Source organism: Elaeis guineensis, chromosome 1 (assembly GCF_000442705.2).
Source record: "Elaeis guineensis isolate ETL-2024a chromosome 1, EG11, whole genome shotgun sequence".
Taxonomy (NCBI): domain Eukaryota; kingdom Viridiplantae; phylum Streptophyta; class Magnoliopsida; order Arecales; family Arecaceae; genus Elaeis; species Elaeis guineensis.
Genome location: NC_025993.2, coordinates 155,601,817 through 155,616,286, shown reverse-complemented (window position 1 = coordinate 155,616,286; position 14,470 = coordinate 155,601,817). Strand labels below are relative to the sequence as shown.

General features: G+C 49.4%; 1 protein-coding gene across 1 annotated transcript in view; it reads left to right on the top strand.

The window, feature by feature from the left end:
• Positions 1-982: 982 nt before the first annotated feature.
• Positions 983-14,470, top strand: part of LOC105039179 (protease Do-like 9) — a 29,226-nt gene continuing 15,738 nt past the window's right edge. The window contains exons 1-3 of the mRNA XM_010915237.4: positions 983-1,941; positions 5,772-5,971; positions 6,154-6,334. Coding sequence (XP_010913539.1) covers positions 1,356-1,941; positions 5,772-5,971; positions 6,154-6,334 — 967 coding nt within the window. The 5' untranslated portion in view covers positions 983-1,355. The remainder of the gene's footprint in view (positions 1,942-5,771; positions 5,972-6,153; positions 6,335-14,470) is intronic.

The following is a 14,470-nucleotide window of genomic DNA, read 5'->3' as shown; positions in this document are numbered from 1 at the left end:
ATATAGTTGAAGTATTTCTTTATTGTTTTATGAAGGTGTTTGGGTCCAACTTGGTGCTGCATTTGATGTTATCGTGTTTTTCAAGTACAAATCCAGAGATAGACACCTCTTACGCATCCGATCATCTCCTCTCCTTCATAGTTGAATCAAAAAAGTTCACACCTAAACCATTATTGCTCAGCAAATTTTTCTTGCTACCCATATGAGGCTAATCATGCAGCAGATTTCTTGATAAATTGAGCATAAAAGAGTGACTTTCTTATTTTTTCAGGACCATAGATATTCATCCACTATTTGATCATATTTTATAGACTGATAGGTTTGGAGTGGTATTTATTGAAACTTGATGTATATATGAGTTTTTTGTACTACCGTCCAACTCCTATACTTTAGCTTTCAGCTTCTCTTTGTACACACCTGGTTATTATCAAGTTTCCACCCAATCATCTCTATAATATTTAGTTTTTTCATCCAAGATAACCAAAGAAAACATCTAATCCTGATGAGGATATAAACATGCATTCAATGCCCATGATATACAAAATTTGTCTAAGTGTAGAAAATTTGCCATTACTGTTTGACTTCTTAATGATTTGGCCTTTCTTCTAGTTTAGAACAACCATGACAAGAAAACCTAACCGTCGGATGAATAATGATTGATTGAACGGAGTAGGGGTTGATGGTAACCCGATTCTCCAATAAAGAGTTCCGTTACCAGACTGTTTCTTTGAGCTCCACAAATATAAGTTAAAAGAGGATAGTTTAAAGAGGGGCATCAAAAATCTATCTTTCAAAATTTTAAGATACCGTGACTATTGCCGATTTCGAATTGAAGCCTGTTCAAGAATGCAGGAAGAGCACGAACCACATATCTTCATAAGCTAGAGTACCTTCGCACCGGTTTCCAGCTTATTGCATATTTAAGCTTTTTATAATAAATAAATTAGGTCTGCTGCTTCGATAAACCTACATCAGAGGACAGCAGTCTCCAACCCTACCAAGCAACAAGAGAATTTAGCCGGGTGGTATCTTTTATCCGTAGTTCTCCGTCCTTTCGCATGCAAATTTGGGAGTGAGCGAGTTGTGGGGTTATATAAGCTGGTGCCGCAGCGCTTTAAAATGCTCATAGCTCATCCACTTCACCATCTATTCTTGGTGGGGCGCCCGTCCCCTTACCCTCCTACCCTTCCAAGCAGAAATTAAAAGATCCCATCCCCTTTCTTCTCCAGTGTCCCCGCATATCCTCCCTCCTCCGTGCACCCTTTCTCCCATCCAAACCCTCCTCGAATCGATCTCTCGTTCGTCCCCTTCCGTTTAGGGTTTCTCTTTCCCCGGAGCAAACCCAAACCCCATCCATGGAGCAACCCAAGCGGAAGAGGGGCCGCAAGCCCAAGAAGCCCGTCGCCGAGACCATGGACCTCCAGATGCCCAACGCCGGCGCCCCCTCCACATCCGCCCTCGACGAGGCCGAGCTACCCGAGGAGCGACCCAGCCCCCAGCGCGGCCGGGGCCGGCCCCGCAAGGTCCGGCGCCGGAACACATCCAAGGAGGTCGTCGCCGAGAAGGGCTCTTCTTCGCCTCTCTGGAGGGGCTCCCAGATGGTCGCGAGCAACGGTGAGTACAACGACCCTCTCCGGCACAACCTCGCCATGGTGGCGGTGGAGCCGCCTGCGCCGAGATGGGACCAGGTGGTGAAGGTCGTGCCCTCGATGGATGCTGTTGTGAAGGTTTTCTGCGTGCACACGGAGCCGAATTTCTCGCTCCCATGGCAGCGGAAACGGCAGTATAGCTCGAGCAGCAGTGGCTTCATCATCGGTGGGAGGCGGGTGTTGACCAATGCCCACTCGGTCGAGCACTACACCCAGGTCAAGCTCAAGAAGCGTGGGTCAGACACCAAGTACGTGGCGAGTGTGCTGGCCATCGGGACCGAGTGCGATATTGGTAAAGATTTAATCCTGGATTTTGATTCATGAGATTGTTTGGTTTCAAAGTTACCTTGAATTCTGAATTTTAGTCTTGACGGGGAACAATAGCGAAAATACGTGCACTGCAATGGCACTTGGAGCTTCTTTAATTATATTCTTCTCATTTTTAGGTTTTAGTGTAACCATAGGGGAGTGAACGCTTGCACAGAGGTATGCACAACGTACTATAATTGATTAAAAAACCATTTTGGTTTGTTACATATTAATCAGTTATTGAGGTTATCTTTTAAGTCCATGATTGCAACAGTTTCAGTTTCAGCAATTTGTATGCTGGGGATTTCTCTGTGGTTTGATGATAAAGGATTGTAGCCAACCAAAATAACTGGACTTTGTTGACGTAGATGATCCACCTTGAGCCATCTAGGTAATTGGTGTAGGAGACTAGTATTGAATCTGTGCATTAGTGGTGATATCTCTAGGTATGACTTCTGTGATACATTTAACATATCGCCAGGTTGTTATGTGCATTGCTATGGGAAAAGTCTAAAATTTTAACTTTATTGTCTAAATTAGATTTCTTAAATGTTGAGTATGAATTTCACTTGGATAACAAGGAGAACTATACTCCTTTGAAGTCACACAAGGGTTTGTGTACTTTTAGAGATGACAGTGGTGATCATGACAGTGGTTACAAAAGGAAATATTGGGTGCTTATAGTGCCACCTTGCTGTGGAATTTTGTTTTTTAAGTTGGTTATACAAAAGAGGCAGGAGCAGCGACACATCTCAAGACATAATCAAAGAAGACCTTGGATTGGTTGACACAGTTCTAGAGCTGTTGGTGAAATGGATTTGATATTGATCAGAACAAAGTGGAATCTAAACCCCAGAACTTAGTTTCAGTTATTATTTAGAAAATCAACCTAAAATGATCACAAATGTTTTGTAAGCATTGGTGTTGTTCATATTGGGTCATTTTTCTAATTTCTTTAAATACATTGACCATATTGTCTTAATCTTTGGTTCCTTTTGTAACCCTTGCTTTAGTTAAAAAGGATGCTCACTCATAGATGACGAATTTGACATCTAGGGCCCATTTGTCTGCTCAAATAAGTTCTTCATGGGAATGACCTAATATAGGTGGCCATGTGATGGTAAATGGTGTGGGGAATGAGAATTTCTATTGTTGGGCTGTTTAATGGATGGACAAACCTGAAAAAACAGGATGTTGTAAATGACCTTTTAAAGCAAAACATAATCCCTATTTATTTGAGATATTATGCTTGGTGGCTTTTAGGATGCATGAGCTTCTTGTTTACTTAATGTGACGCCTCTCTTCAAGTCAGGTTGGAGTATTTATATTCGTGGAATAGCTTGTGCAGGCATCTAAACAGGCCTCTAAGAAGTATTTAGTTTAAAAATGGATTTTTTTTGCTAATTTTAGAAAATTGGAAATACTTGAAAATTTAACATTAGGGCATTCAAATGAAAAGTAGCTTTTCCTACATCTAGATGACTTGTTTTTGGTTTCTAAGACTAAGAGAGGTTTTATTGGCAAAGAGAAGGAAGAGGTGTATGCTTTCTATAGATCCCCTAACGTAGTAGATTCAGAAGATTTATGCTAGGATATGTTAGATGTTAGCTCAAATCTTAGAAGCATATAGATCTGGCATATCTAATTATAGTTTTATTTTCATATTATATAGATCGTATTTTGCTACCGGGTACTTGACATGATTGTAACAATATATATAGTTAATATTCATATACGATATGTAATCACATTTTATTTTTATAGGTTTTGTTAGGTGCTGAAATAATTAAAATGTTATGCAAACAATCTGTTGTGACATAATTTTTCAATAATTTGTAGGTGCTCTAAAGGTTCTCTCGAATTTTCAGTCATAAGGTTTAGCTTGTAAGTGCAGAATTCATTAAGCCAAATACTATGAATGGTACAATATACTCAAAAAATACAATATATATATTTCCTTGATTATTTTATTCTTCTAGGATTCCTGATCTTTTCATAATTTTTTGGCGGAAACTTCAACATTGAAGGTGAAGCCGTTGAAACTGAAACATGGCGGGCTTGATCTATACTGACATCAAGGCTGAATTTTTGGATCTCGGTATGTGATGACTATTCTAATGACAAGCACAATTCTTCATAATGGTCATCATGCCAAAAAGGTTATAAATTAGGAATTTGACTGATGCTGTGCCAACAGTTTGTTCTATAACTATTGCATGCCTTCTGCTGCATCATGAAAAACAGTACTGGTGTCATATTGCATTTCCACATCCATATGCGCACATTAGGTAGGCATGATGCAAAATGCTTTGAGCTTTGATAACTATTACTGCATAAAAAGGATTAAAGAGTATAAGAGAAATTAAGGGGTGAGAAGAATAGGGTAAAGGAGCAAGTGAATAAGTAGGCTGTGACACTCTTTAGATGCAACGGTTTGTGGATAAAATTCAGTCAATGTTTCAAAGCTCATCTCAACTCAGTAATAAGTTTTCAACTCTTTCTAGCTTTTATGGACTAATAATGGGTTTTTTAATTAAAGACTAACTCTAATACTAATCTTACTGATAAATTATCCTAAATTAAGGCCTAATAATGACAAAGGTGGATTATCATATTCTCTTTGTTGTAGGAGGTGTTGAAAAACGTCTAGAAAAATCATGTTGGCATAGCTAATAGTTGAACTTTTGCAAAAAGTCGTTTTATGAGTGACAAAATCCCTAAGTTTCACTTTGGTTGACCTCAACCACTAAATTATTGAGCACTCCACTATTGTTGTAGCAATTAAAAGTTGATTAAGAGATCAAGCTTTTCTTGCATTCATATTTGTTTGAACTGAATTGTCATTGCTTTTGGTCGTAACAACATATATATAAGCTCTTAATTTGAACTACTATTACTTTCTCTGTTGTGACTATTTGTTGTGAAGATCTTGTTCATGAGTTTTTATTAGTGCTGTTTTTTTCTCTTCATTATGCGCTCCCCCCCCCCCACAAAAAAAAACCCTGAAACACGGAATTCAAACATCAAATTAGCCTGTTTACTGTGCCTTATTCTGACTAAATAACTGAAGTAATGTGACCAGACATGCCTAACATTGAATTCCTAACTAGATAACTGGAGTAATGTGACCATACATGCCTACAAGAATATCTGTTTAGCTCGTAGTAATGCTGCCAAAACCGTATAAAGTACTCAAACAACTCTGCCTTCCCAAGAGTCGCTTTTAATCTCGATATTGCTCGATTAATTTTCATTGTGTATGTTTAATAGGCATATCTAATATATCATTCTTGGACTTTATTTCGTAAACAATGTTTAGTACAATCATGAGGCATGCATCCTATTACATATGTTTGCATGTTGAAGCAAGAAATGCTTCTCTTACCATGTGTGAATATTGCTTCAATTAGCAGTATGTGTAAAAACTTATGTGACAATATTTAGTAGAAGCGTGAATCAAATAGGAGTTGAGTTGTCAACTGTCAGCATTCTTATCCTTGCTCGCGATGAAGTAATCTTTAACTCAAACTGTCTTAAACAACATGTAACTCATTCATTTTAAAATTTGCTCTTTTGTTGTGCTCTCAAAATAATAATAATAATAATAATAATAATAACTAATGAAATAATTAAGTGGACCATGCCAGCAGATGGTGCCGGCATTCTATAGACACTTCAGTACATGCATGTGACTATGTAACAGTCCATAAGAAGCCATCAGATCATATCAGCTCTGTAGTCATTTTTGTTTTCTATCATGTGGGGTCCAAGTTTGTCAACTTATGCTAACTGCTTACTTGTGTTCTGAGCCAGCCTTGTTGACTGTTAGTGATGATGAATTTTGGAAGGGTGTTTCTCCAGTGGAGTTTGGGTCTCTACCTGCACTCCAGGATGCTGTTACCGTTGTTGGTTATCCAATTGGAGGAGACACAATTTCTGTGACAAGTGGTGTTGTGTCTCGTATGGAGATACTATCATATGTCCATGGTTCCACAGAGCTCTTAGGCCTGCAGGTTCGAAAACTAAAATCAGTCCTCTCCTTATGTTCTGTTTTTTACATATTAGAACATTTCTTATAGTTCTGTTTCCTCTTATTCTGGTCTACAATGTGAAATGCTCCTATTTGATCATTATCTTTGCTGTCTTAAGTTTGTCTTTTGTTGCCTATTTATCACATCTGGTTTGTTACTGACAGATAGATGCAGCAATAAACTCGGGCAATTCTGGTGGTCCTGCTTTTAATGATAAGGGCAAATGTGTTGGTATCGCATTTCAGTCCCTTAAACATGAAGATGTCGAAAATATAGGCTATGTGATACCAACACCTGTTATCTTGCACTTTATTCATGATTACGAGAAGTCAGGAGAATATACAGGTATATGCTCCAACAAAGACTAAATTTTCACCCATTCTGTCATGACTCTTATTTATTGTACTGTATATATTGGGTTGCATATTGATGTATCTGGTGCATGTGAACATATTGCATGTTCCTAGAATGCTTGTATTATATCTGAATTTATTATTTATTGGCTATTGTTCTCTTTAGTGATTTATTTATATTGCTGTACTATTTGAACTTTTGGAGACTTGCACCTTCAGCCTAGATAGTATCTGTTGGGTATAAAATACCCACAGCCGAAGCTCTCAGCGGGATTGACTCTTGCGGGCTCCGTCCACGACTCCAAGGGGGACTCCGTCCGGACTCCTACGGGAGTCGGGCTCCGCCCACGACTTCAACCACAAGGAGGACTCCGCCCGGACTCCTACGGGAGCTGGGCTCCGTCGCCAACTTCAACTGCCGGTAAGCCCCGTCCGGACTTCTACGGAAGTAGGACTTCGCGCCTGACTTTAATTGCAGGAGGACTTCGCCCGGACTCCTACGGGAGCCGGGCTCCGTCCACGACTCCAAGGGGACTCCGCCCAGACTCCTACGGGAGCCGGGCTCCGCCCACGACTTCAACCGCAAGGAGGACTCCGCCCGGACTCCTACGGGAGCCGGGCTCCGTCGCCAACTTCAACTGCCGGTAAGCTCCGTCCAGACTCCTACGGAAGTCGGACTTCGCGCCTGACTTTAATTGCAGGAGGACTCCGCCCGGACTCCTACGGGAGCCGGGCTCCGTCCACGACTCCAAGGGGGACTCTGTCCGGACTTCTACGGGAGCCGGGCTCCGCCCACGACTTCAACCGCAAGGAGGACTCCGTCCGGACTCCTACGGGAGCCGGGCTCCGTCGCCAACTTCAACTGCCGGTAAGCTCCGTTCGGACTCCTACGGAAGTCGGACTTCGCGCCTGACTTTAATTACAGGAGGACTCCGCCCGGACTCCTACGGAAGCCGGGCTCCGTCCACGACTCCAAGGGGGACTCCGCCCGGACTCCTACGGGAGCCGGGCTCTGCCCACGACTTCAACCGCAAGGAGGACTCCGCCCGGACTCCTATGGGAGTCGGGCTCCGTCGCCAACTTCAACTGCCGGTCAGCTCCGTCCGGACTCCTACGGAAGCCGGATTTCGCGCCTGACTTTAATTGCAGGAGGACTCCGCCCGGACTCCTACGGGAGCCGGGCTCCGTCTACGACTCCAAGGGGGACTCCGCCCGGACTCCTACGGGAGCCGGGCTCTGCCCACGACTTCAACCGCAAGGAGGACTCCGCCCGGACTCTTACGGGAGCCAGGCTCCGTCGCCAACTTCAACTGTCGATAAGCTCCGTCCGGACTCCTACGGAAGCCGGACTTCGCGCCTGACTTTAATTGCAGGACTTCGCCCGGACTCCTACGGGAGCCGGGCTCCGTCCACGACTCCAAGGGGGACTCCGCCCGGACTCCTACGGGAGCCGGGCTCCGCCCACGACTTCAACCGCAAGGAGGACTCCGCCCGGACTCCTACGGGAGCCGGGCTCCGTCGCTAACTTCAACTGCCGGTAAGCTCCATCCGGACTTCCACGGGAGCCGGACTTCGTACCTGACCCCTATTGCTGGGAAGACTCCGCCCGGACTCCTACAGGAGTCGGACTCCTACGACCACAACTGCAAGTAGACTGCGTCCGGACCTCTGCGGGAGTCGGACTCCGTCTTCTATTCCAACTGCAAAAAGACCTCGCTATCAGCTCCAACAGAACTTCGACCGACAAGTCTGGACCCCCTGACAGACCGTATTAACGGCCACGATTCTGCTCCACTCCCTGCGGCGGATCCTGCGTGGCTCCATTACCCCCTGACAAGCCGTATTAACGGCCATGATTCTGCTCCACCCCCTGCGACGGATTTTGTGCGATTCCACCACTCTCTGACAAGTCACGACAGCGGACGCCGCTCCACTCCCCGTAACTGATTCCACGTGACGAGCCGCAGCGATAGCCACGATCCCGCTCCACTACCCTCCGCAATAAATTCCTCCTGACTGTGGGCGGCCCACTACCAGATGGTTATGAACGTCGCTATCAATCTGTTGCGCTCTCCGCTTATAAAAAGGGGGACCCCAGATACGTTATTCTATAAGCTCTCATCTTTCATCTAAAAACTCTGCTAAATTCTCCGTTCGAGCACTCCATTCTTGTTGAGGCAGAGAACTGACTTGAGCGTCGGAGGGTCTTGCCGGAGCAACCCCACCTCCAGTTTAGACTTCCTTTGCAGGTCCCGACGGCGACCGCGGCTTCCTCGACTCCAGCTTCTCCGGCGCGAGCGGATTTTTGCACCAACAGGATTGGCGCTAGAGGAAGGGGCTGTGTCTTCGCAGTACCCTTGTTCTTGAAGGAGCGTTCAACGGAGCCGCCCCCGATCGTCTCCTCCGACACCCACTCCTTGTTTCCCCCACGGGATCCATACTTGATGCCTCCTCGCAAGGCGTCCACGCGACGGTCCACGGCCTCCGCGGCCAGATCCCAGGCTCCGGCCTCCCCTCCTGTTTCTCAACCTCCTCCTCCGGCGGCGGCGGTCGGCGCGGAGCAGTTTGACCTGCTGGCGCAGCAGGTCAGAGGCCTCACCGAGGCTGTGCAAGCTATGCAGCAGCAGCAGCCGCAGACATCGGTACGCCCGGAAAGGGTGTCCCCGGAACACCAGAATCCGGCGGCAGGGCGGGCCACCTGGGCCAGCCGCCCCGTCCTTCCTGGGAAAACGAAACCGAGGGTAGAGAGCCCTCAATCGGACCACGACTCCACCCCTGGAAGATCCCTGCCCCCGTTCTGCCAGAGGACCCTCGAGACTCGAAGTCGAGAGGATTTCCTGGACTGGAGGCTCCAGGAGATGAACCGGCAGATCGAAGAATTCCGCCATGCGCCCCCCGCTTATGGTGAGGATATTTGTACTGACCCTCCCTTCTCCCAAATGATCATGCAGGAACCAATCCCGTCAAACTTCAAGCTTCCCCAGTTCGAAAGCTACGACGGGACTTCGGACCCGGTTGATCATCTGGAGGCCTTCCGGACGATGATGCTGCTTCACGATGCTCCTGATGCCATCTTATGCCGGGCCTTCCCGTCCACCTTGAAGGGAGCGGCGAGGAACTGGTACTCGGCTTTGAAATCGGGTACCATCTTTTCCTTCGATCAAATGAGCCACCAATTCGTGGCCCATTTTGTCAGCAGCCGGCGCCCCCGGAAGGGTTCGGAATCCCTCATCAACATCAAGCAAAGGGAAAGGGAGTTCATTCGGGCCTACATCAACCGCTTCAACATCGCAGCGCTGGAGGTCCGGAACTTGGACCAATCGGTCGCAATGGCCGCCCTGAAGGGTGGCCTTCAGAAGAATGATCTTTTGTTCTCCCTGGAGAAGAAGTATCCCAGGAATTTTGCTGATTTGCTGGCCCAGGCCGAAGGGTACGCCCGAGCGGAAGAAGCCTTCAAAATGAAGGATGAAGAGACGGCGAGGGAGCGGCAAGCGGGAGACTCGAGTAAGCCCGCAATTGAAAAAAGGCCAAAGGAAGCCCGGCTGCGTTCTCGATCCCCTCCTGGCCATAAGCGCGCCCATACTCCACCCCGGGCGCGCAGGCAGAGAAGCCCGGATCGCGGGGTTCGGCGGGGTTCTCCACCCGGGAGATTCCGCAACTACGCCCCCCTCAACGCTTCGAAGGCCCAGGTATTGATGGAGGTCAGGGAGCAGCTCCCTAGGCCGGAGAGGATGCGCACACACCCCGGGAAGCGCAACCCCAACAAGTTCTGTCTCTACCACCGCGACCACGGCCACGACACAGAGGAATGCATCCAACTCCGGGACGAGATCGAGGAGCTCATTCGGCGAGGTCGACTCGACAGGTTCATCCGACGCAGGCTTGAGGGTAGAGGAGATCGGCCAAGGGCCCTTCCGCAGCCTGAACCGCCAAGAAGGGAGGAGCAACCCGGGGACCGACCTCCCATCGGGACCATCGACTCCATCACCGGAGGGCCTCAAGGAGGAGCGGACCACCCGCGACCGTGGAACTCGGAAAATCTGTAAATGTATCACTTACGATTTCACCTTGAATCTAAATTTCTTTCTACTTGACGTACTCTTCCCATCTGGCGTGGATTTATTACGACTGGATATGATCCCTCCAAACGCTTGAAGCAAAGTCATGTTAGGAACGGGGGAGAACCCCGTCCTAACATACCTAAAATGAAAGTCCGACTATCTCAAAATCGGATTGGGGGAGAGGCCTTACAACGCCCTAATGTGCCCCTACAGCCATGTCAGGAACAGGAGGAGAACCTCGTCCTGACATGAGCAAAGTCAAAGGTCCGGTTCTCTTAGATCGGATGGGGGGAGAGGCCTTACAACGCCCTAATGTGCCCCCACAGTCATGTCAGGAACAGGAGGAGAACCTCGTCCTGACATGAGCAAAGTCAAAGGCCCGGTTCTTTTAGACCGGATGGGGGAGAGGCCTTACAATGCCCTAATGTGCCCCCACAGCCATGTCAGGAACAGGAGGAGAACCTCGTCCTGACATGAGCAAAGTCAAAGGTCCGGTTCTTTTAGACCGGATGGGGGGAGAGGCCTTACAACGCCCTAATGTGCCCCCACAGCCATATCAGGAACAGGAGGAGAACCTCGTCCTGACATGAGCAAAGTTAAAGGCCCGGTTCTTTTAGACCGGATGGGGGGAGAGGCCTTACAGCGCCCTAACGCGCCCCCACAGCCAAGCCGGGAATGGGAGGAGAACCTCGCCCTGGCTCGAGCGAAGCGGAGGGTTCGGACTCCTACGGGAGCCGGGCTTCGTCCACGACGCTAAGGAAGACTCCACCCGGACTCTTACGGGAGCCGGGCTTCGTCCACGACGCCAAGGAAGACTCCACCCGGACTCCTACGGGAGCCGGGCTCGTCCTCGACGCCAAGAAAGACGCCACCCGGACTCCTACGGGAGCTGGGCTCCGTCCACGACGTCAAGGAAGACTCCACCCGGACTCCTACGGGAGCCGGGCTCCGTCCACGACGCTAAGGAAGACTCCACCCGGACTCCTACGGGAGCCGGGCTTCGTCCTCGACGCCAAGAAAGACGCCACCCGGACTCCTACGGGAGCCGGGCTCCGTCCACGACGCCAAGGAAGACGCCACCCGGACTCCTACGGGAGTCGGGCTCCGTACACGACGCCAAGGAAGACCCCACCCGAACTCCTACGGGAGCCGGGCTCCACCCGCGACTTCTGCAGCAAGGGCTGATGGTGGCGAAACCCGGCCGTCCAACAAGATCGGATGAAAGGAAAAAGCCCCTCAGCGGCACCTCCTCGCTTCTATGCAACCCGCGAAAAGTGGGGGAGGGCCCTCACTCTGAGAAGAGGAGAAAAATTAAAAAAGAAGGATGACGAACTATGACGGGAACAGATGAAGGATGAACCGCACCAAAAAAAAAAAAAAAAAGGATTTCGTCTCAACTGAAACGGGGGGTTCCTACTGAACACCCCCGGCCTCTGAAAAGACTTTCGACACCGCTTAGGAAGACAACGACATCCCCGAAGTAATGCGGAGCCCGGACGGTCAAGCTCGGGCTTGCGGCCATGTACGACGAGAAAGGCGAGTTAACGCATCGACGACCGGGCACCCCCCAACGACGTCTACACCAGACAGGTCAAACGACAAGAGAAGTTCGGCGAACGGCAATTTAGCGCAACGCGCGGACGAGGTAACACAAAACACCCTTTTCATTCCATTTTCGATATACACGCTACAAAGCCCGGAAGGTCAAGGAAAGAAAGGCAAAACGACAAAAAGGGAAGTAAATACATGAAAAAACAGAAAGACGAAAAGAGCTCTAAGAAGGCCCGGCTCCCTCCGACCTAGAATTATCTACTCCATCCCTTAACCAGGACTGCCTTAGATTCTCAATTTCTTCTTCTAGCTCTCTCCTTTTCTGCAGCGCGTCCTGGAGCGCCCGACGAAGTTGCTGGCTCTCGGCCTCCGCCTCTCGACGCCTCTTCCTCAAGACCTTGGATTCCGCCTCCGCGTTCGCGACGGCCCGCTGCTCGTACGCCAGTTGGATCTTCAGTTGTTGCAGCTCAGCTGTCTTTTCCCCGAGGGAGACAGAAATCCCCTCAACGGTGCCTCTTAGGGTTGGAGCTCATCAGAATCTCGGACGGAAGTAAGCTGTGCCCTGCTAGCCAGCTGCCTCTGGAGACGGACGACTTCGTCGGCCGCCGCCCTGAATCTCCCTTTATATTCTTCCACCTGCCTGCGCCAGCTAGCCCGATGCACGTCGTGGCTCACCTCGGCGTCCTGAAGCTGCTGCTGAAGGTCGGAGACCTTCGACCACTTCTGGTCGCCGTCGACCCGGGCCAAGAGTCGGGATGAATTTCCTTCCAGCTGGCCGATCTTCCCCTTCGCAGCTGACAGTTCCACCTTGAGGGCGCTGATCCTAGCGGCCTGGGCCCAAATTCGATCGCTGGCGCTCTTCTTGCATTCCTCGAGTTCCTTCGCGAAGTCCGCCTTCCTACGGCTATACTCCATGATCCCCTTCACGTGGAGATTCCGAAAGTGGGTGGCCTCAGCGGTGGCTTCAGAATGACCTTCTCTCAATCGCGGAGCTTGCCTTCCATCTTCTTAACTTCTTTGTCAGGTGAAGGACTTCCTTCTTCAGCCGTTGGATCGTCGATTTCGGCGGGACCCCCAGGGGCAGGGGGAGTGCTTCTGCAGGACACTGCCATCGGAAGGCAAAAGCGTCAAAACACGACTCATTGCAGGGAGGAGAACAGAGAGAAGGAGGGGGGGAGGAGAAGCCGTCCGCAACAAGAAATTCAACTTTATTGATTGGATGATTTTTGAAGACAAACAGAAAAGAAAAATTGCGACGAAATAAAGGTACAAGATCGGAGGTCTCAGACCTCGGGGGCGGGGGTTGGAGAACTCGGCGTTCCCGGCAAGAGGGCTGCGACGGCAGTGGCGGCTGGCGAGGGACCGGTCTCGTCTTCAGACTCCTCGCCTAGGAAGCTGAGGTCGAGCTCTGGAAATTTTCTGGCCACCTTCTCTTGGCAGAGCTCGAACCCCTTTATGAATGCTTCCTGGCCAAATTGGACCTTCAGGTCCCTCATCTCCGCGGAGGCCTTGAATTCCTCTATCGCAAGGCTCTGGCCTCCGAGACTAGGACCGGAGTTTGCTCGACCAAGTTGGCGACCTCAGCGTCCGCCTTCCTCGCCGATTCCTCCAAGATCTGCCTCTCCTCCTCCCGGGCTCGCTTCTCTCTTTCCAGGGCCTCCTGGAGGGCGGCTACTTCGGCCGTCTTTGCTTGGAGGCGAGCAACCTCGGCCTGACGCGTTCCTCCTCTGGAGGATGTCCCTCCTCGTGCGGCTCACGCCTCGATATAGGGAGGAGCTGGTGCCCAATCTGCAAGGGCGCTAGGGAATTAGAACAAAGGCCGAATAGCCATGTAATGAAGATCCGCTTACCTCAAGGAGGACCCCAAAGAGTCCCAGGCCGCTGCTCAGGATCGGCACGGTCGATCCTCTCAACGAGTCAGGCAGAATGCAGCCGTCGATCAGCCGCTGATCAAGTCCCTATCGTTGAAGGGATTCTCCGACCCCTCTTCGGAGCAGGGACTCGTCCAAGCAGTTCGGCGGCTACTCACCCTGCGGGCCACGATTTCCTTCTTTTCCCCAGGTGGGCCCTCCGTAGAGCGGACTCCCGAAATGGGGGCCCAGTCGGCGGACTCCTCGAGGAGGCCCAGGGAGTCTTGGCTCGGCATCCCGAGGGAATGTCGATGGCCGGGGCCACTGGACGGGTGGCAGCAAGCTCGACTCCTCGCCCTGGCCTCTTCGCCGATCCGGAGGTCGCAGCGTCCTTTCTCTTGTGGCCTAAGGCTCTGGCTAGCATCCGCGCTGCTTAGGCGTCCATTCCTAAAAAAAAAAAAAAAAAAAGAGAAAAAAAGAGAAAAAGAGAGAGAAAGGAAAGAAAAAAAAAGCAAACCAAGCAGTCAAGAGCCAAAAAAAAAAAAAAAGAAGAAAAAGAGAAGAGAAGGGAAGAAAGAAAGAAAGAAACAGAGGGAAAAAGAGAAGGAGGAAGAGGAAAAGAGAAAGGAGAAAGGCATGAAAAGAGAAGATAAGGTAAAAGATGAA